At 32.6% G+C, this 21,498-nt stretch overlaps 2 protein-coding genes across 3 annotated transcripts; one reads left to right on the plus strand and one right to left on the minus strand.

Annotated features, from left to right (window-relative positions):
* Positions 1-340: 340 nt before the first annotated feature.
* Positions 341-5,109, plus strand: LOC149904925 (uncharacterized). Its single transcript, XM_090107463.1, has one exon. The coding sequence runs from the start codon at positions 406-408 to the stop codon at positions 4,888-4,890; it is 4,485 nt and encodes a 1,494-aa protein (XP_089963589.1). The 5' UTR covers positions 341-405; the 3' UTR covers positions 4,891-5,109.
* A 256-nt stretch (positions 5,110-5,365) lies between these two features.
* NT1 (Neurotrophin 1) lies at positions 5,366-19,770 on the minus strand. 2 transcript variants are annotated; one of them, XM_090107464.1, is made up of 8 exons: positions 19,287-19,770; positions 10,120-10,488; positions 9,598-9,772; positions 8,938-9,124; positions 7,767-7,913; positions 7,120-7,290; positions 6,687-6,810; positions 5,366-6,609 (listed from the first exon to the last, which is right to left on the minus strand). In XM_090107464.1, exons 1-8 carry the CDS (start codon positions 19,704-19,706, stop codon positions 5,614-5,616), a joined length of 2,589 nt encoding a protein of 862 aa, XP_089963590.1. In that variant the 5' UTR covers positions 19,707-19,770; the 3' UTR covers positions 5,366-5,613. The 2 variants fall into 2 exon arrangements, with proteins under 2 accessions (XP_089963590.1, XP_089963591.1); XM_090107465.1 differs by lacking the exon at positions 10,120-10,488.
* Positions 19,771-21,498: the final 1,728 nt, after the last annotated feature.

A 21,498-nucleotide genomic window follows, 5' to 3' on the forward strand; every position in this document is an offset into this window, starting at 1 on the left:
TTTACACTAATGTTTGGTACAGATACAAATAATATGTTTTTTTCGAAGGCAGTGTACCGATTTTTCTTGTCATATTTTACCATTGCTGAATATCTAAATATACAACTATCATTTAAAATTTACGGATCCATATTCATTATCAATTTAACTGTTATTATTACCATAGACAAATATAGATTCTATTTGTCCATGTTATTACTATGGGTAGTAAAAAAAAACAAACATACAATTTTTCCAACACTTTTATTTTTACACGCTACCGCCTGTTGCTTAAAATAAAATGAGTTCAACAAAACGAATGGATTGCAATCGTTCTGCGACGCTCGACCGAGACGATAAATACGGTGACCGGGCAGTCGGCCGGGCTAGTCGACCGCCGCGCCCCGCCGATCCGTGATGTAAACAATGCACATTCCTGTCGCGATCATAGTGCTCATAGAGATCATAGTCCAGTGTACAATATGCCTTGCTATTCGAGTTCCAGTGGACTGGGACGCTAGTGAAGTGAAACCAGTTAAGCTTGAGGATAAACCCGCTCCCAATGACTACTTCCAATACACGGCTCACAAGCCGCAGTTCGCAGTAGACGTCGCTCAATTCCACGATGTCAAGTCGCCGGAGAAACACTACGAGTCCTACCCCGTTCAACCGCACACGGGCCTGACCAAACCAGCATTTGGCAAACATCAAATGCTGGATAGTGCGAATCAAAACTATAAACCATACCAACAATATGTTCAGCAAGACAACAATCGACATGTGAGCCCAGTATCGAATTATTATGAAGTCTATCACCCTTATAAGGAAGAAATACCCGCGCTGCAAGAAATATATAAAGATCCTGTATTAAATAAAATAAGAAATGATGTGCGGGATTCTAAGAATCGTTTACAACAATATGAGCACGATGCTGGAGAACCGGATGTACAGAAGGATGAATATTTAGAGAGTCCTGAAGCTACGGATAAGAAGAGGTTTCCCATTCGAAATAAGCCTGTAAGATATGAAGTACATAGGCCTCAGAGAAGACCGATATATTATCAACCGATCCCAATAACGAATCAACGAGAACATCACTTGAATCAAAAACTGAAACATCCATGGAACCAAAACTATGCGAAGGTTACTCCAATGCACTACCGACCTTTAAAGCATCATTTACATCGATTAAGACAACAGCACGCTATGACTTATGATGACGAACGCAATGAATACCCACAAATAATACCACCAGAACAATATGCTGAGAAACCTGATGGTTACGATATATACGAGAAAGGGAAGGACAATTATAATAAAATAAGGAATAATTTTGATGAATCTATAAATAAAGCTGTTTTAAAAAACAGACCCACGGATAAGCAAAATTTAGAGTTTAAGCAAGAAAATGAAGAAAATAAAGCGCAAGATGAAGAGGAGTTTGTTCCAATAAAAAACTATGCTCAAGTACGAAAAACCGAAACATATAAACATCTTCCCAAGTCTGCAGCTTTCCGAGATGCACAAAATTTAGAAGAATATCAAAATGCTCCCAGGTTAAGGGAAGCGATTAAAAGTAGTAAAAATCAAGTCGTTTATTCTGAAGAAGGTTATGAAGATTCCGCATATGATCATGGTGGTGAACAGAAACATGCATCAGACCATGAAGGACATGGTGGATTTTTGAAAGAAAAGGAAAGCAGCAAAGGCAAATATAAAATACCCACCATTGACATAGGTTTTGTTGATGAGGGAAAAACAGCTTCAAGAGAACAAGTCGAACATGGGGAAAAATGGAATGATGAAAAAACTGACAGTCAAGATGAAAATGAAACTGAAGACTATTCTGAAGACGAAAATGACTTTGATGTAGAAACTGATAGTGAAGATATTACTTCCGCTGAATACAATGAGAGAAATAAACGAGAAGATAGCAATAATCAGACCAACTTAAAAGAAAATAGCTCTGAAAATATTAATGACGAAAGTAAAGTAGAACACGAGGTTGCAAAAAGAGAAATTAATTTAAATGTTACTGAAACTAATTTGAAGTTGAGTTTACCTGAAAAAGAAATAAAGCGAAAGATTTTGGTTGATAAATATAAAAGCAAGTTAAAGAAAAAATATCCGTACTATTTAAAAGACTCAAAAATACTTAACAAGAATTCTCCGTTGCGATATGCAGAAAATTTAAAACTAATGCCACAGAAAATCAACAGCGACACTGCATTTTACAATTCTAGGATTGCTCTTGAATGCCCTGACGTTGAAACGGAAATTAATCCTGTACCGGAAAAATTTGAAAAAGACAAAGTTTCCAACACAGATGACAGTGAAGATGATGATGATGATGAAAAAGAAGAAGAGAACGATAAAGGAGAAGAGGAATTTAAAAACTTTAAAAATAAACAAAGACTGAAGGGACTTGGTGATAAAATTGACTGCTTGAAGGCTAAGTACTTTGGAGAGGATCCGTTGGATAGTCCCTTTTTTAAAGAAGATATAATTAATAATCCATTGCCACCTTCAAAACCCAATTCTAAAATATTTACTTTACCTTATAGCAACTTGCAGCAACATACAAAAAATAATTTAAATAATTCCAGTGAACCAAACCTCGATATATTAAGCTTACTAAATAAACTATATGATAACAATACATTTAAAAATAACATAACTGAAAATATTTCAGCCAAAAATGATTCATCAGAGTTAAAGTATGATCACCATGTTAATAAAGAAAGTGTAACAAAAATGCCACATACATTGAGAAATAAGAGATCTGCAACATTCATGTATGAACCATATAAAGTAATTAAAGAGAGTCAATCACAAGATTCGAAAAAACTTACCACGAATGGAAATGTAAGTCCACTCATAAAAAAACTTCAAACAAGACATATCATTGAGAGGGCAGGTTCAAATAATCAAAAGCAGTACAAAGATATTGGTAAAAACGACAGACCAGCCAATCCACAAGAAACAACATTTGTTGATGTCAGTGTTGACCAAAGAAGAGGGGAACCAAGATATGAATTAGATCTAGGGAATCATAAATCTGTTTATAGCCCCGTCGAAAATAGATCATCGATTTCAGTCGATGATTATAAAAAAAAGATTTTAAATGAAAATTATTCAGATAAATATATGGATATAAATAATAAAGAGGTAACTAATAGACCCTACTTCGATGTTTCTAAATATTTACCACAAACTTTAGTAACACAAAATATAGCAGCTAGCAATAAAGTTGAAAAAGTTGTTCGTTCAACAACTTCTAAACCTCAGGCAGAAAATGAGGAAACTGATGAGGACGACGATTATGAAGAATATGACGAGGAAGAGGATGAAGATGATGTTACTACAACAACTACAACAAAAAAGCCCACTAAAATAAGGATACGATTAACGACTACTGTTAAACCAGATGTAAATGAACAGTCCGAAACTCCCAAATTACGCCTTATCACCCGCTTTCATACAACAAGTACCACTGCAAAGCCTATTGAAAAGATGAATGATGATAAATATCATAACAGAGATGATAATACAAGATCTCCCAAATATAGAGAGAAGAAAAAGAAGAGCACTAAAAGTACTCTAGTTACAGACACAGAATCATACGGCGATGATGATGATGATATGAGAGAAAAGGAAATCGACGCCATGATAGGAGTGCAACACGATATGGATGAGTATAGACCAATGTACGAAAAGGAAGAAAAACGCAAGTTATCTTCTAGACAACATAAAAACGATAGCGATGAAAATGAGCAGGATCATCATAATGAAGATGATGATGATGATGATGACGAAGATGAGGACGAGGATGATGACGACGATGACGATGATGATGAAGACGAGGATGAAGAAGTTGAAGAAAAAACTAACCATCGTGAAGATAAACATCACAAGGATAAAGAAAGAGTCAGTACCACGAATGAAAAAGTTAAAGTAGAAACAACCACATCGGAGCCTACAAAAAGGACTCTTTTACGAACAACAGAACCCACAGCAACTACTGAAGTACTAAATAAAATGAATGAGCAACGACCAACAGTTTTTAGGAAAAAAATTGAAATTCATAAAGAATTACCGGTCGATAAGAAATCACCTCATGTTACCCATTTCAAACAAGACATAAAGGAGGTTGAAGTCGTGAAAGAGATGGAAGAACCAAAGAAAAAAGTTTTAAAGAATTTAGAAGCTTTAGAATTGTACAGAGATGATAATCTGGCTAAAGACATTAACCAATTAGGTGGAGTTGAAATATTTAGAGACGACATAGACCTTGAAAGTGGTCCACGACATGGTGGAAATTATAGAAGTATCAAACCAGAAGAATTACGTCAAGAAAATGAAAGTTCAAATGTTGATGTTGAAGCCTCCCAAAGTGAAACTAAAAGTACTGTTCAGGTCGAGCCGGCAACAGTCAGACCAAGATTAAGAAGCGATGTGATAAGATCGAGAAATGTGCGTAACCGAAATGCCAAGATAATTGACCGGAGCGGAGCAAAACCAGAAACTACGACAATTAGTACACGCGAAGAAAACTTAAGAAAATTACGACGAAACCGAAATGAAAACGCAAAGAGTGCGAAGCTAATTGAATTTCAAGATGAAAATGTAGACGATCATCCAAGGAGTATGCATGGCGGGAACTTTAGAACATATAACACGAGAAATAATAACAGACCGATGCATGGAGGAAACTATAGAAGTGCTAAAATAGTACAAGCCCCAACAACGACATCTACTACTACTAGTACAACAGTAAGACCAACGCCAACGAGAAATCGAAATAATGAAGCCGAACTATTGAACACTTTCGCTCGCGTAGTTCCTGAACTAACAACACCTCCTGCTTTCATATTGGATCCTAGTAAACGACAATATTATTATGTTGATTAATTGTTAAATTGTTTAGAAGTTTATACGTGCCAAAATTGTCGCTAACTCCCTCAACGACATTAAATATATAAAAAAAATTATCGACTGTTAGCTATTGTGTATTTTATCAAAGTATTATTATTAATTTCTGTGATAAAAATTGTTTATATAACTCTAAATTTATTTAGTGTTTAGATTAAGAAATAAAACTATTATTCAAGTTTAATAAAAGAATATATTTCTGAAACAGTTGTTTAATTTTCTCCTCATAAGAGATAACATCGCAAAAACAGTATCTACAAAAAAAAGAAAAAAAAGAAAATACGCACAGTTGAGTAATATTATCCATAACAATGAATAGCAACGCAATCTCAATTGTAACTTATATAAGAACGTCATGATCTATACAAAAAATAAAACACCTCATAGCAATTACATATTTTGTAATAAAATAATTTAGACCATAAATATCCTATTCCACTGGCAAGTTTTCATGATTACAAGTATAGTCCTTAACATAAAGGAAAACTATTAAAATCTTATCTAGAAAATAAATAATTAATTATAAATTAAATAAATAATAATATTAACTATGTACACATAGTTACAAAATTTGGTTTCGTTCATGAAATCATGAAGTAAGTTTGTAAATATTACGACTAAGTAAAGCTTATGGTATTTTTAATCGAGTTTCTTATAAAATTAGATGTCATTTAATCTAATTCCTTAACTAAATATTATATTTTAATGCTTCCTCCTATCTATAGGAGTGTGATTAATTGGTTTCCATTCCGATTCTAAAGAAGTTGAGTAAGAATCTAAATTATCTTCTCTATCTATGGATTCGTTTTCTTCTTTTTCTTCATCGCCAAAGAAATCTATAATAGGGTGGTAATTGTAATTTATTTTTTTACCATTATCGTCTCCAGACGTTTTAATATTTGTTTCGCGGTTGTGACTAAACTTATTTTCTGTTACAGAATGCAACTTTGTTGCTATCGTTGGCCTTGGCACAGGGTGACTGATTGGAGCAACATTAGGTTCTTCAAGCTCATCATCCATCTCTTCAATAGTATCAAAGGTATCAGTCTGATACGCTCCTACCGCTGATGTCCCAGAAGACATTAGATCATCTGGTACAGCCGAAATCTTTTTCCTTATAGGCCTGCGGTTTGGTCGCACCGGTGTCCGCTTATACTGATCATTAATTTTATATTTATTTACTGAATCCTTTGAAAACGAAAACGATGATGAAGGAGCTGATGGTGTAGGTGGTTCCAAGTAGCTAGGTAATGTTGCTGAATCCGAAGCTAATAAACTAGGAGGATTTCCCAGACCAGCAGGATTTCTTGGTACTGGCCTTTTAACAGATCTAATGGAACTAGCCTGATTAAATGTATCGTAGTACGAATTGCCGTATGAATCTTTAGGACCTGTTTGTATATTGTTAAGGTCATCGATATTTACTTTAGAGCTTGAAAACGATGATCCTCTATGATCATTTTGGGTGTCACCATAAGAAGTAAAGGATTCTGTTGGTTTGCTGAAGCCAAAGCCAGGTGATTTATTGAGGGAAGGTCGATGTACGCTTTGTTGGACATCTTCATAAGCTCCGTTACCCTGTTCAGAAGATAAGTCTTCACCGGGAAAATGTTCAGAAGATGTTTCGTGGACTCTCTGGCCCACCGGTGGGAATGATACGCTGTAGCCTTCGATGTGGCATGAGCAACATGTTGGGACCTGATAAATAATATTATGATATTATTAAATCGTAAAATAATTAAGATAATAATTTCAATGTAAGAGTAAGGACTTACCTTAAAAATATCCATGTGCAATCCATTCTGCTGATCCCACGTCAAAAGTCGGTGATAATTATAAACTTGGACGCATTTGGATTTAAAATTGTCAGTTAAGTATGTACAAGGCTCCTTTGGTTTCCTGAAAAACAAAATCATACAGCAATTAGATTAAGTAAGTTTTATTAATTAAATACGATTACTTATCTTATTTTGTTGTTACAAAGTGATACTGTATATTATATTATGATAATAGCTGACATAGCTTAAGCTAAGACTTAATTTCATCATAAGAATATATTTTGAGGAAAATATTTGAATACGCAAAATAAAAAAAATTTTAACCTTCGAGTATATAATATTAGCAAGAATTTAACTGTTTATTTTAATGATTGTCGAAAAATAGTAAATAGTATCAGGACATATTATTTTAAAATAATCTAATCCTTACAAGCATTTCTCCAGCCGTAAAGTCTGCGTGTGCTCCCCCGTGTTCACGATATACTTCCACTGTCCTGACGTTGCTCTCGCGCGCTGTGGTCGTGCGTACTTCACTGTACTGGGACACATGAACCCAGCTTCCCCAGCGCCCGCGAAGTCTCTGTTTGCTGTGTCGCCGCGACTGAAATTTGGAACAAATTTTTAATGATATAACAGAGGAGGCTCACTGGCGAGGACCTCGAACTTCAAATCAATAAGTTGGGGGTTCGAGACCAGGTAATAAAGTGATTTATCTGTTCATGTAATAACATCACCGCTGCTCGAAACCAACATTAGAAGAATCAAAAGTTCGACGATATGTGACATCTGCCAACCCGGACTTGGCCAGCATGGTGGATTAAAGGTGGATTATGGCCTCTGTATAATAACTTTATTTATGATCTGATGATTTATTTTGTATTTGTTACTGACTGTAATGTGTGTCTAATAAATAAATACATAAGCGGCGAATAAGATCCGATTATAAATCACTTATAAAATGAGAACAACTATTTTGGAGAAAATATTTTAACAAATTAATACTTTAGCATTAAAAAAGTAGATATATTTTATTTTGACATAAATTATTCTAGCCTTATTGTGCAGTGAGATACTAACCGATTAGAGACCAAGTAATGATCAGCTGTATATTTCGCTTCTTGTGCAGCTGTGATGCCGTCCACCGCACCCTCGCCCGGTTCCTTGAAGTCAGCTAGTAACGCGCCAGCCGCTTTGTTCCGTCTTATTGATTGCATTATTGCGTCTCTGGAAATAATAATTGGGTACAAAATATTATAATATAATAGTGAAGTGACTTTAGAGCAAATTTCCAAAAAAAAAACATAAACATGTAGCCTATGCTATTAAAAATTCCTCCCTATACATTCTACTAAACAAAACTAAGGGCTAGCGCGCAAGAGCAACTTTTGTCTCCGCAACTATTTTGTCTCTCCCATCAACTCTATGGGCTAATAAGAAAGTGCGCGCACGTAGCGACGCAACTCCCGAGAGACTTTTTTATTATCCCATAGAGTTTATGGGAGAGACAAAATAGTTGCGGAGACAAAAATTGCTCTTGCGCGCTAGCTCTAAGTATCATCGTTTTAAAATTCTGCTGTTTCGGAAGCGTATTTGCTTAAACGAGTAAAGCCACTTTCGCTAATACCTGGCGCTAGTAACTCTTTCCCTTTTATTTACTTTTGCTTTCATTGCTCCGCTCTACTTACGCAACCGTTGACCTCTCGCTTTTTTGTTTTATCATCTTAGTATAGCCATGGGATGGAATGGGATCTTAGTTCTTAGTTCTCATTGTGTATGGATTTAGCACTATTGTCGATTTGTGTTTATTGAAGTTATTTAGTTTATATTACATTATAAATATGTATGTGTATGTTTCATAATAGTTATCGATAGCACTACTCATTTATGTATTTATTCCTCTATTGTACCAAAGGTTGTCTGGAGGAAATCGCTCTAAGCGATAAGACCGCCAATTGTACTTAGTGTTAGCTAACTTTAAGTATTTGTATTTTTTTATCTTTAAGTGCAATAAAGTAACTATGTATTTATAAAATATATAAATAAATAAACCATAGATAGTATTGTAGAGTATAATAATACCCCAACTATGAAACTATTGAGTAAAACGTTATTTTTTTATTCGCTATTTGGGTTCAAGATCGAAAACAACTTAATACATTCGAGACATTCCATCGCCAAACAGCATAAATACATTTAAAATTCCCTTTTATGGTACTATATTTTCATTTCGTTCTCTTCTCTAACTTACGTTGGATAATCCTCACTATGCAGACACAATGTATTAGTAAATAGCTCGCATTGCGCATGCTCATTAGGCACTGGTAGCTTCCTGGCTGGTATTGGTCTTCGTCTGGTGATGGGGCCTATAGTAGGTTCGGCTGTGGTTCGACGCTGTGGCGGCTTTGGAGGGTAGGTACCACGACGGATTAGGTTTCCTGGAATGAGAGAATAAAGATTATAGATATGGGGTTATATCCGCGAATCGATGACAAATATATCTATATGGGTTATGGTGTATAGATGAATTATTTTAAGTATTGCTTGAAGGTTAGATGTACATGCAGTCGTAAGGATATTGTCATTAAATTATGTTATGGCTAAATGAATTATTTGTGTACAGCGTCTGAACCAATTTTAACGAATTTTTCACTGATCAGTATGTGATTTTATACAAATACTTTCTGCGTAAATATTTTGGAAACTAATTTATGTTACCCCATAAAATATTTCACGTGACATGGACGAGATCGTTTTGGCTAGTTATAATACAGAAAGAATTTCATTTGAATGCCCTAATTACATATTTTAACATAATTTTTCGCATAATGCATACATGAATTTTTAACCACGTTCTCAAATACAGAGGCTTCTTTTCCAGATATGTTTAATATAACTACTGCTAATTTACCTTTTCTATCAATATATCTATTCAAAGAGCGTAGTTTTTCAGCAACTGGCAGGTCTTGTGATATAGTTTGGTTTGTGGCATCTGTTATCAGGTCTAAGGTCCCATTATCGTAGTTTCTTGTTGATGATTCCAGTTTGGACTTCGAAGAATCTGTTGATTGTCTGGATACATTTCTCTGGAAATGTATTTGAAATATTTTATTATTGTATACGTTGTAGTTTAATATCGTGATGTCTTAGAAGTTTTCAGTATGGACGATTCAATAATAAAAAAGTTTTAAGGACACTTCCAGAAATAAATAAACTTGAATCGTTTTCGACATCCTCAGGCTGTATGATAAGTGATAACTTACCAATGAAACGGATAAACGTTCTAAATTAAATGTTGACAATGTAAAATAATTATGAATTGTAGTATGTTTACAATAGTAATTAGTATCATACCCATTCTACAGCAAAATATGGGTAAGTTTAAATATCCACGATTATCATATTTTATAGTCAATCTACTATACCTACTTACATTATCAACACCAACATCTGTTTTATTGTGAACTTTAATATCTGTATTATTAAGTTTAGTGAGTAAATTTCTTGGTGGCATTTTGAATTTGTCTGGTTTAAGTGTAGCTGATTCTGTTTTTGGTTCATGTTTCTGTTCTTGTGCATTTGATATAGGATCTAGTCTGGTTTGATCTTGTACGCCAATATCAAATGGTTCGTCTTCAAATGTGTCTTCTGTGTAAGATCGTCTTTGAAACTGTTGTCTCGGGAATCTTATGTCACGTGGTTGTTTGCCAGAACGTAGTGCTTTTCTGAATAGGTTTGCTGTGTCCAGTAATATTGGTAGCATGAGGTCGGCTGTTGAGTTGTTGTTGAGTAGTGATCTCACCTGTAATATTGTGGGTTATTAAATGGTATGTTAAAGTAAAGTGACAAGGAATTATGAAGAATGTAAATTTTTATATGAAGAGAATGTAATAGATCATAATCATACTCAGTTAGTTGGTTTGGTGCAGAAGGAAGAAAACTTTGGCAATGTTTCACTCTAAGCTTTGTTACGGTAAAATTCCTTATTTTCGTAGAAATTTGATAGGCTTTAGCAATGGCATTAGCATTAATTTGTATAAATCTATTACTTTCCCTAAGGAAAGGAAAGTCAATAAGGAAATTTGAAGTAATAATAAATATCTAGAACGAAATAACGCATAATACCTACATATAAATCATTTTTATTCTAAAGATAAGATACACTTAACGAAACATTAACAATAAGACTGCGTATATAGAGTGTCTCTATTATCCAATTTGTTATTCTATCTACAAATTACTATGAACAGTGGTTAGATATAATCAGATCTGTATTGTCTATGCTAATGTTATCTTAATATTCACGGTCCTGAGAATCAGGTAAGTTTGTGAGACGTAATCTTAGACTTTAGAATAGCAATTGTAGACCTTAAGGTCAAAGAGTTCAAGTATAAGATGTATCGTTAAAAATCTTGGCTTCTGGAGGTGTTCGTAGTCATTGTTCTTTGTTTCTGTGACATAATGATTATACTGTGAAAATTGATAAAAAAACGTCATTGGTTTTTGGGAAGATTAGAACTTTTGGGTGTATTTTTGTTACTTGAGATGAATGTTCAAAATCAAATTCAATTATTTATCAATCGGGTACAAGGCAAACGCTTTTTAGACATAAAATTGAAAATACTTAATTTAAATTTTGGAAAGCAACCGCTTGAATAGAAACTTCTACAGAGAAGAGCTGGCAAGAAAATTAAGTGTAATTTTTATAAAAACTTTTTCTAAAATAGGAATCATCAAGCACTATCTGCAAAAAAATTGATAGAAAACTATATAGTAAATGAAAATATATATATAGTAAATCTGGGTTGATTTATTTAACAAGTAATCATCCAATATCCATTTAGTATTGATGTATATCGTCATGAAAAATTTTACAGGAAAATTCGTAATCAGCAAGCTATATCTATAGAATAGTGGAAATAAACTGATTTAATAAGAATTAAAAGTTATAAAATAATTGTTGTAATTCAGATGCTGTTAGAAATGGAATTTTGTCTATTTTTTTTTATCTTTATTCTCCGTTTTATATTTGCAAACGTGTTATTAAATATTATAGAATTAACATAAACTAACTTTCACTAGACTCTTTTTATTATATAGTTCTGTTGAAATTGCTTTAAATGTGTGTCTTTTCAATTTTAAAATAAAAAAATATTATGATATACTTTTTTTTAGGTAATTCGACATGTTTAGAATTTTACTTTTTGTCTTTTCTAAAACTTATGCCCAAACGATTTTATTCACACGGACAATCTACCTACTACCACAAATAAATAAAAATATAATACTATAATTATTGTACTAATTTATATGATTGTTATTAAGAAGCATATTCCTATAATATTAACAGTTCAATAACAATGAAAAATACACCAATGCTCATGAAACTCACGAGTCTCTCACAATAGTTTCACATTCAATACATTTGTGACAAATGCAGTTTTACTTGATTGTGATAACTTCCATTTCATCACAGTATTGTTCTCAATTAAATTAGCTTCTAGCTATAGGAAGTGTATCGGAACTGGGCCGTTTTTTGTAACATTTTCACTCATATTGTCAAGAAATAGACCGGACCGTTTGAGCTGTATCTATACTAATATTTGTAAAGTTTGTTTGTTTGTTTGAACGCGATAATCTCGAGAACTGCTGGTCCGATTTGAAAAATTCTTTCGGTGTTGGATAGCCCATTTATCGAGGAAGGCTATAGGCTATTATATTGAATGCAAATAAGGGTAAAACACATGTAAATAGCAACTATATTCTCTGTAACAGCCGATGTATGTGGGCCGATATAGTCGAACGGCGGCCAAGAATCCACCGGTATTAATATTTATATGTCAGATACTCGGAAACTCATCTCAACTAGATGGAATAAATAAAGGTTACATTCTTCAGCATTGACCGTTCTTGCAGTTCTTGTTCTATATACTAATATTATAAAGCTGAAGTTGTTTGTTTGAACGCGCTAATCTCAGGAACTACTAGTCCGATTTGAATTATTTCGGTGTTAGATAGCCCATTTATCGAGGAAGCCCATTTAAAGGTTACCTTCACCATTGAAAGTTCTTGCTATTTTTACTTATTGATTAATATTATCATCGACGTAACTATGTAACTTTATCATCACGGATGCTGTCTTTGAACTTTGAATCGAGTTTCAAAATGATCATCATCACCTATTTCTGAAACTGTTCTTGCATTTTGTAGCAAAATATCAAACATACTGTGAGTATAATATACCATATCTATAGATCCTACAATGAAATGCCATACGGACCGCATACAAGAATAACGCAAACAATCTCTTTGTAGAGCATCTCATCTTAAGGCTGCAGTCTAGCAAAATTGCGTTTTCAACAAGTTATTTGACAATTTTTTCCCGGCTAATGAAATGATAAACTGAATTTTTTTTTCTTGTTTATCAATTAGTGTTATATACGCAATGCGCGTGAATTTTTTCACATTTGTAAAGTTACTTTATGTTACCTTAATCAGGCCTTCAAGATAAGTCTCTTTCCCCCAAAGACATTTCGAGCTAAGTTTGTGCACTCACTACGTTGCAACCGATTACAATTTACACAATCTGATCAGCGCATTATTATCCTTATATAGTCGTTATTAAAAACTGCTGAATACAATTTGCGAAAAACTTATGATTTTCTTAATTAGAACGTTATAAATTCATTAAATTTCCCATTTTTTGCCTTACAAAATCTATTGATAAATACTGCTAAAAGTTATTTTTTCCATTAATTTATTCGAGTTGGTTGAAGACCAATGAGTATTAATCCTTAAAAATTTTTTTTTTTTGAATTTTGATAATTCTTTAAATATTAAAAAAATATTTAAAATAATTAGGAAAAATCCTAGCGAATTTCTTTAGTCGCGCTCCTTGGGCCGGAGCGTTCTGACGTGTGCTCTACGCTCGATTTTCCTTCATACCGAAGTGAAAGTTGCTCTACTTCATTAAATTTAATATTTTTGTTAATTGATTATTTTTATCTTAGTTTTGTGCAAATATTCGTATTTTTAAACATTTGATTTCGATATGGAAAATAAACGAAAAAAATACGCGTGTAACTACTAGAAAAAAAATTATCTTCGAACATAAAGTTAGAAATAGATTGCAAAGGTGATTGGCAACAATTTCTTTATTTTACGGGGTGTCAGTAAAGGGATGTATATTTCTTTAAAACTAAAGTAAGCTCATAAATTTTCTTATAATATAATTTTTTTGAAGTTCCAAAAATATTTATTTTTCGTTTGAGAAATACGAAATATAATATAAACTTGTATTGAGAACTTGAACTTCCCAAGTTCATCCGGGGAAATCCCCATACGGAGAAAATGATTTGTTTACTCCAAAATTGATCCGAGGTGTTTTAATTTTTTCTTCTAGTCATTTTCAACGTAGCGGCATGTTGTTTGATTATTAATTTTGTAACTTAAATACAGGATGTTGGTTTTATATTCTGATCTTACAGACGCGCTGACAAATTTAGTCCGCCATTTCTAGTTTAGTCTACCAACTCTAAGTACCAATATTAAAACGAATGGATTATCATCACATCATCAAAACTCAGATGTAATGGAAGATCACAATAACATAGAAAATTCAGTGGGTGTTGAAAACTAAACAAACAGAAGTAACAGAGACGCGAAGAATAAAAAAAGAGGACGAAAACGATAATTCGTTGATGCTTTCCCTTTTCGACGTATTGTTAGGGTACATCACCAATCTGCAAAAAACAAAACTGATGATTCCCAATTGCTGATTAAAAATGAAAAACAAATAATCAACAACAGTGGTGAAAATATGCTGATCACAATGAAACATCCTTCAGTGGTAGCAGATTTACTCATTTAAAATGTATAGGTGAACAGCGTAAAGGAGAGGAGGACAGGAAAACATTATGAATGTGGATGGTGGATTGTATACAGGGTGTAATCGATAAGTATGTGCAGGCGATTATGACGTTATTATTGCAGGTATCAAAAAACTTAAAACTGATATCGAAATTACTTTACCTAATGAGCAAAATGACAATAATAACTTTTTAAAAGTATAACGAGAAATATCTAAAAAATTTACTTTATACACTCCCATATCAAAAAGGGAAAATGGGACTAGTAGAAGTTAAATGTCTAATTCCGGCAAAAGACATGAATGCGGTAGATGCAGTTAAAAATAAAAAATTTAATATTTGAAATACAATGCAAAAAATAACACTTTTTTCATAGATAAGAATCATGACTATTTTTTCCAAATTCAGGGACAACTAAACGTTGCAGAAGCAGAAGTCTGCTTATTTGCTGTTTGGACTGGAGTGAATCATTCGTTAAAAATAGAATATATAAAAAAGTATGTAACGTTTAGGCAAAATAAAATGATGGACCATTATCAAGATTTTATATAAATTGCCTACTGTCAGAATTGATTGATTCGAGACTTCAGCATTCGATGCCCATCAAGGACCCATCCTATATCATTCAAGCGATTGAAAAAAAAGAGATAAATCCAGTGCAACCGATAAAGCATCAGAATGCTAGCAAAAGATTTATTAGGTTTATCAATATAAATCTATATATTATACATAATATAATAAATCTGTAGAAGACGCGAAGACTGACATCCGCGCGGACGGAGTCGCGGGCGGAAGCTAGTCAGAAATAAATATCTTTTGTTTTCATTTGCGTATTTTTCTATTTTATAATTTTTTAACACAAACATTACATTTTTTTTATTATATACAAAATTTGTTTATCCGTTTTATTAGTTAAACTGAACAACTTTCACTAAGAAACTTAGGTCGAAAAAAATGTATAGAGTTATGCATTTTGTATGGAAAGCTTATTTTTTTTTATATTTCGTCCAAATTTCTTTGTAAAAGTTGATCAGTTATATAAACATGAAGTTGAAGATATCAATAGAAAGTATTCGCAAATTTTGTGTACTGATAAAAAAATCACCCGGTGTAATTTTCACGAAAATTGTTTCAAATTGTCATTTTTGGTACTTATTACGAATATTAAATTATACGAATGATTTAATTTTTAAAAATTAAGTGGAGCAACTTTCCCTTAGTACATTTGTATTATTTACATATAGGATGACAGGATGCATTTGTTTGCACTACTAGACCAAGCCCTTAAGAAGTGTTATATTTTACCTCATCATTAATACAACAATTTACCTAAAAGTAGCTTGTAAGGTTCTATGTAAAAAATGTGTGCGTGAACTAGTGTACACACGTAAGAAGTGAAACTTCTTTAAAACCTTATTTTTCAAAAAATAATTTACTATATGCAACTTGACAGAAATACGTCGAATCACGCGTGGTAGGGATACGAACAAGATGGCGCGTAACGGAAAAATGTCACGCGTAACGAAAATATGTTACACAATTTTTTTTTCCAACCCCGATAAAGAAGTTTCACTTCAATCATTGCTTATTTCTTTTCATTCTCGACTACTATATCAACAAATTTAATTTTATATCACTATTTCCGATCGAAGCCAAGATAGCACGCATCTTTGAGGTTATTGACCTACTTGCTCATGTAACAGAATACATAATTGCAGTAAGCGAGAGAGATAAATGCTTACAGCGTTTCTGCTGTTTTCAATATTTCCTGTATATTACTTATTATGTGGTGTATTATCTATATTTTAGCCTTTTGTAGTATATGATATACCTAATACCTTTGCATAATATGAATAGATGATTTACTCTATGAGAAGAAACATGTTTGATGTGATGACGATGAAATAAAATCGCGAGGTTCATGTATTTTATATTTTCACTAGAATCAGAATGCTTCATATTTAATACTTTTATTTATAAAAGCGTAGTTTTGTAGGTTTTAAAGTACCTAATAGTAGTTTTAAAAGTAGGTACTCAATATAAACACGCTGTTTTTGTTTGTATGTAACCGATTCGATTATGACCCACTTTAAACTGATAGATATAATTCAAACCTTCAGTTTATTCTTATTAATTTTTCTTGTGAATATCACCAGATAAATGTAAGTTTCTATCATGTCTATGCATTGCCTTACTGTGCCATAAAAATTGCACACAAAAATTGCAATCTCATGAGTGCACATATTATATCTCACATAATATAATTCATACGTAGGTACGTGATCGTAATTTCTTTCCAACTTTTACTAAACAATCTGCCACAATAATTAAAAGGAAAATTATTTGTTTTCACATACATAATTCATAATTGCAACAGAGTTGAAAGTGTAAAAACGTATCTGTGGGAAGGAATTTTCTAATCGTGTCGTGTCGCAAATCGGATTGGTATTTTTTGTTCGTTCACTGAACATAATGGATACTTTTTGTTGGAAATTAGCTCACTTTGTAAAAGTTCGGCTTAGTCTAGTTTTATAAGAGCAAATAGTTGAGATAATCATTCAATTTATCTACAAAGGTATTAAACATGACGATTTGTGTGTTTTTTGATATATTCGATTTATTTTAATTTTAGCTACCTTATTCCTGCAAGACCGGGAATCTCTCATAGGCCCTTAGGTATTAATGAGAGTTTCTTACTGGACCTCACTGATCAATTGTCAACAAAAATCATTGTTACGTAAAGATTTATCGTTATCATATTGTAAAATATATCTCTAACTATTTTAATATTCGCATTTACCTAGTTTCAATCTGATCGCAACGAATTATGAGAACAAAATGCATTACGAAATATCACCTCTTTCTTAACAAAGATATTGAAATTTCTAATGGCCGGTCATGTTAATTAATTATTCGTAATATTTTTATAAGTATTTTCAAATATATTTAAAGGAGGAATAAATAAGGGGAGGAGTAAGTCAATCATCCTTGTTAAATTTTGAGAACTTTCTAGTTTCTACTGTAATGACGCAGAACTTTTCTATGTAAAATCTATTTCTATTTTGTATGTTTGTTTATACTATAGGATGATGACTAATCACTTTTTCTACTAATGGAAAGCGATGCAATGCTATTTAAATCTTATTGTTTGTTTGTTCTTTCTTAAATATTAATTGTCTTAAATATTTTCTGATGTCTTTAATATTTGATTCAATAACAGCAATCAACAATGAATAAAAATTATAGTGTGTAACTATGTTTGAAACATATTTGAAATTAAAACAATATGTATTGTTATAATAAACACAGACTCTTCAGCTGATATTTTTGCCATTTTTATAAACAACCAAGCAAAAATAAACAATAATATCTCACGAGTTTCTACAACATTAGATACGTAGATTTTAATAATAAAATTGTATTTTTTTTGATTTAGCTGATCACAAATTGTCTTCACCATTGCAACAATTGGTGAAGAAAAATATCGTGGAACCATGTCCAAGAAGCAAAAGTTCGACAACATGTTATCTGCCAACCCGCACTTGGCCAGCGTACTAGTTTATGTCCTAAACCCTCTAAAGACAACTTTGTGTCAGCAGTGGGAGCAAAATATATATATTAAATAAAATTTAAATATGTAATGTAATCCTATCTTAAGAGTAGGTTAAAAAGTCTTAAGTATAGTTTGTTTAAAATTGCGTCAATTTAGAAGCTACATGCCAGCAAAATCGCGTGCAACAAGCTACTATTTCTTTATACGTATCTAACAGTAGACAAATAATGATTAAAATCCTAATTTCACAGTCTCTTGCAATATGATAAACTGTCAAATTTAACAATTATGTATATAATCTGTATTACATTGCGTAACAGCTTTCGAATCAATAACACACGACATTTGAAAGTACTAAATTATTTTGTTCTGTTATGTTTTGGTATTTTTGTTAATGTCATTTTGGCATTAATAGTAGCCCGTGGGAGATCGTCCTTCACCGATCTGATTACCAGATGAGACGTATTTATAAACAAATATGCCTATAATTGCTTGCCTATCGAAAGTGGTCATGGCTATTTTTAATTAAATTATCTTTTATCGATTTTTATTATTACATTACTGGGATTTTATCTAAATTATGAAAAAAGTTCTAGCTGCAGCATCTACTTGTTCACGATAAACTCAGAACTATTGCACCGGTTTTCACTGTAAATATATTATTTTTTCAATTTTTGAAACCACACGAGGCGAATTTTAATTATTATAAGAGTGCGAACTAGCTAAGTAAATAATTTTTTCTTACAGTTGTGATATTGTAATAAAACTGTACTGCTAATTATTTTAACTAATTCCCCATCGGAACGAGGTGGTAAATATTTATTTTTCTATATTTTTATTATATTTTTTTAATCTTCACTAAAAAATAAATAAACCCGTCACTAGGTAACAAGTCATAATTACATTCAACTTCATATATCTATGGTTTTAAATATTGTACGGTGAGCTTGTAAGTTTTCCCGCCAATATTAATTGCCCGCCAACTTTTTAACTAGCCACTTCAAATTTTCATGATATTAAGTATGTAGTATTAATTTTTTACCTCAAATTCATTTGTATACTATAGAGGATTTTTACTAAAGCGCTATAATTTTTTTTCATCTAACGGTAATTTCATCCGCTACATAATTAAATTTAACAATTGTTATATCTACCTCTATATTCAAAGTATTAACTAACCTGATTAATATTCAAATATTGTTTCCCGTGTGGATTGGTAACTTGGCTAGCGACCAGAGACGCCAAAGCCACCCTCTGGTTCCCCGACATCGCACGAATTATTGGCAGTATTTGCGCAAACTTTCCCATATTATTCCTCTTTTCCAAAGCCCGTAACACAGCGTCCCGTATCATGCCTTCCTTTTCCTTCCTCATATTAACTAAATCATCGTCAACTTCTATAGAATCAATATTATACTGCGGTCTATGGGAATTGGTTACTCCACGAGGCTTAACTATTTTAACTGGCGGTTTCACTATCGTCTCATAATGTCTCGATTCCTGCGCTATCATCATTTCTTCAGGATCATAGAATTCAAAGTCGTCTAGCTCCTGAGCTCTCACGAGCGCGAAAATCAAAACAATGTTAACGAGCAACATTTTTTCTTAAAGATCACTACACATTGTGCGCACACGCGTAGGACTCAGCGACGAGTGACTATCATATACTGAACATAACATGGTATGGCCGGATCTTGCGACTTTCTCCTATGTAGGGTCAGAATTATGACCTGCAAATCTGCGGCCATACATCTAAAGAAAATTACGTAAACAATAATTGGACATTGTTCATCAGATTTTCATTTGCTTAATAGTTTTTGTTGCATTTTTGACCTTATTATTTGGATGATAAAGCCTGTTTGGTATTGTAGAGGGGGGAATGATAGCAAAATTATGATATGCTTTCACACTTCATAACGTCGCGTCACGAAAGTGGATATAAACAAATTGTTGCCAAATTGTTATATGTAGTTTTAATTAAGAGCAAATTTTGAAGCACGTGAACATTAAGTGTTAATTGCTCTTAATTATCATTATTTTAGATGTGCTAATTGTGTAATATGAAATATTACATGGAGCTTGATAGCTTTCACAGTGCGTCTATATTTTTAAAGTGGATTTAGAGAAAACTTTAATATAAGTTTTTATAACAAATCCCAGATTCAAGTATGAATTACTATTGTTTTCAACGAACTGTATTGAATTTCCTATAAGTAAATGTTACGCCAACAACGTTTACCAATTTTCATAACCACATTTTATCTTCTTTGTTATCTTTTACATATTTATTAAATCCAATCGTTTCATTTACAATATAAATTGTACCTATACATTTTATACATGGTGCATTAAAATATCTTATTTATGGAGTTTTACTTTAATACAATGAAAAATTAGGTTACTCTATGATTTGCTTCAAAATTCAAATTATAGGTAGTATACTAGCTTACCGCCTGCGGCTTCGCCCGCTTTGTCTAAAACCTAACAAATTATATACTAAAACCTTCCTCTTGAATCACTCTATCTATTAAAAAAAACCGCATCAAAATCCGTTGCGTAGTTTTAAAGATTTAAGCATACAAAGGGACATAGGGCCAGAGAAAGGGACTTTGTTTTATACTATGTAGTGATGTAGAGCTTGGATTAATTTTCAATATTATATTATTGATTATAAAAAATAACTTTACTCTTTTATTAAAAATGAATTAAAGTGAAATATAATGAAATATACTATCTGATTTTCGGTAGTAAAGACGTAGCAGAACTGAAGACTATTTTTATTATTTTTTCGCAGGAGAAATCATTTCTATATTCATACATGGTGATGGATATACATATTCACGTTGGGTAACAATTGCATGTGTTTACCCAATTGTATGTTGTTAAAATATATTAAATAATAATACGCTGTAAGATATCATATTCGCATTTTTCAATAATAAAGCCTTAGGAATCATTTCTATATTTATAAATTTCTCGCATGGCATTACCGCTATGCCTTATTATTAATGAGTGATAGTTTACCATGAGGCCATTTGATCGTTATATTTTACTAGCTTTCCGCCCGCGGCTTCGCCCGCGTTCTCAAAGAAAAACCCGCATAGTTCCCGTTCCCGTGGGATTTCCGGGATAAAACCTATCCTATGTGATTATCCAAGTTACCCTCTATATGTGTGCTAAATTTCATGCAAATACATTCAAGGAATAAAAAGTTTCATACAAACTTCTATCCCCTATTTTACCCCTTTAGGGGATGAATTTTCTAAAATCCTTTCTTAGGGGACGCCTACGTTATGACATCTACCTGCATGCCAAATTTCAGCCCGATACGTCCAGTGGTTTGGGCTGTGCGTTGATAGATCACTATATCAGTCACCTTTGAGTTTTATAT

Source organism: Colias eurytheme, chromosome 11, assembly GCF_061535395.1.
Source record: "Colias eurytheme isolate Ceu_HAF_F1 chromosome 11, ilColEury1 Martin Lab GWU primary, whole genome shotgun sequence".
NCBI classification, from domain to species: domain Eukaryota; kingdom Metazoa; phylum Arthropoda; class Insecta; order Lepidoptera; family Pieridae; genus Colias; species Colias eurytheme.

Coding starts and splice junctions, on each gene's coding strand:
- LOC149904925 (XM_090107463.1), top strand. CDS start 406: ATGCACATTCCTGTCGCGATCATAGTGCTCATAGAGATCATAGTCCAG.
- NT1 (XM_090107464.1), bottom strand. CDS start 19,706: ATGTTGCTCGTTAACATTGTTTTGATTTTCGCGCTCGTGAGAGCTCAG. Junction 9,125..9,597: donor TAGATATATTGATAGAAAAG/GTAAATTAGCAG, acceptor CTCTCATTCCAG/GAAACCTAATCCGTCGTGGT. Junction 7,914..8,937: donor CATAGTGAGGATTATCCAAC/GTAAGTTAGAGA, acceptor TATTATTTCCAG/AGACGCAATAATGCAATCAA.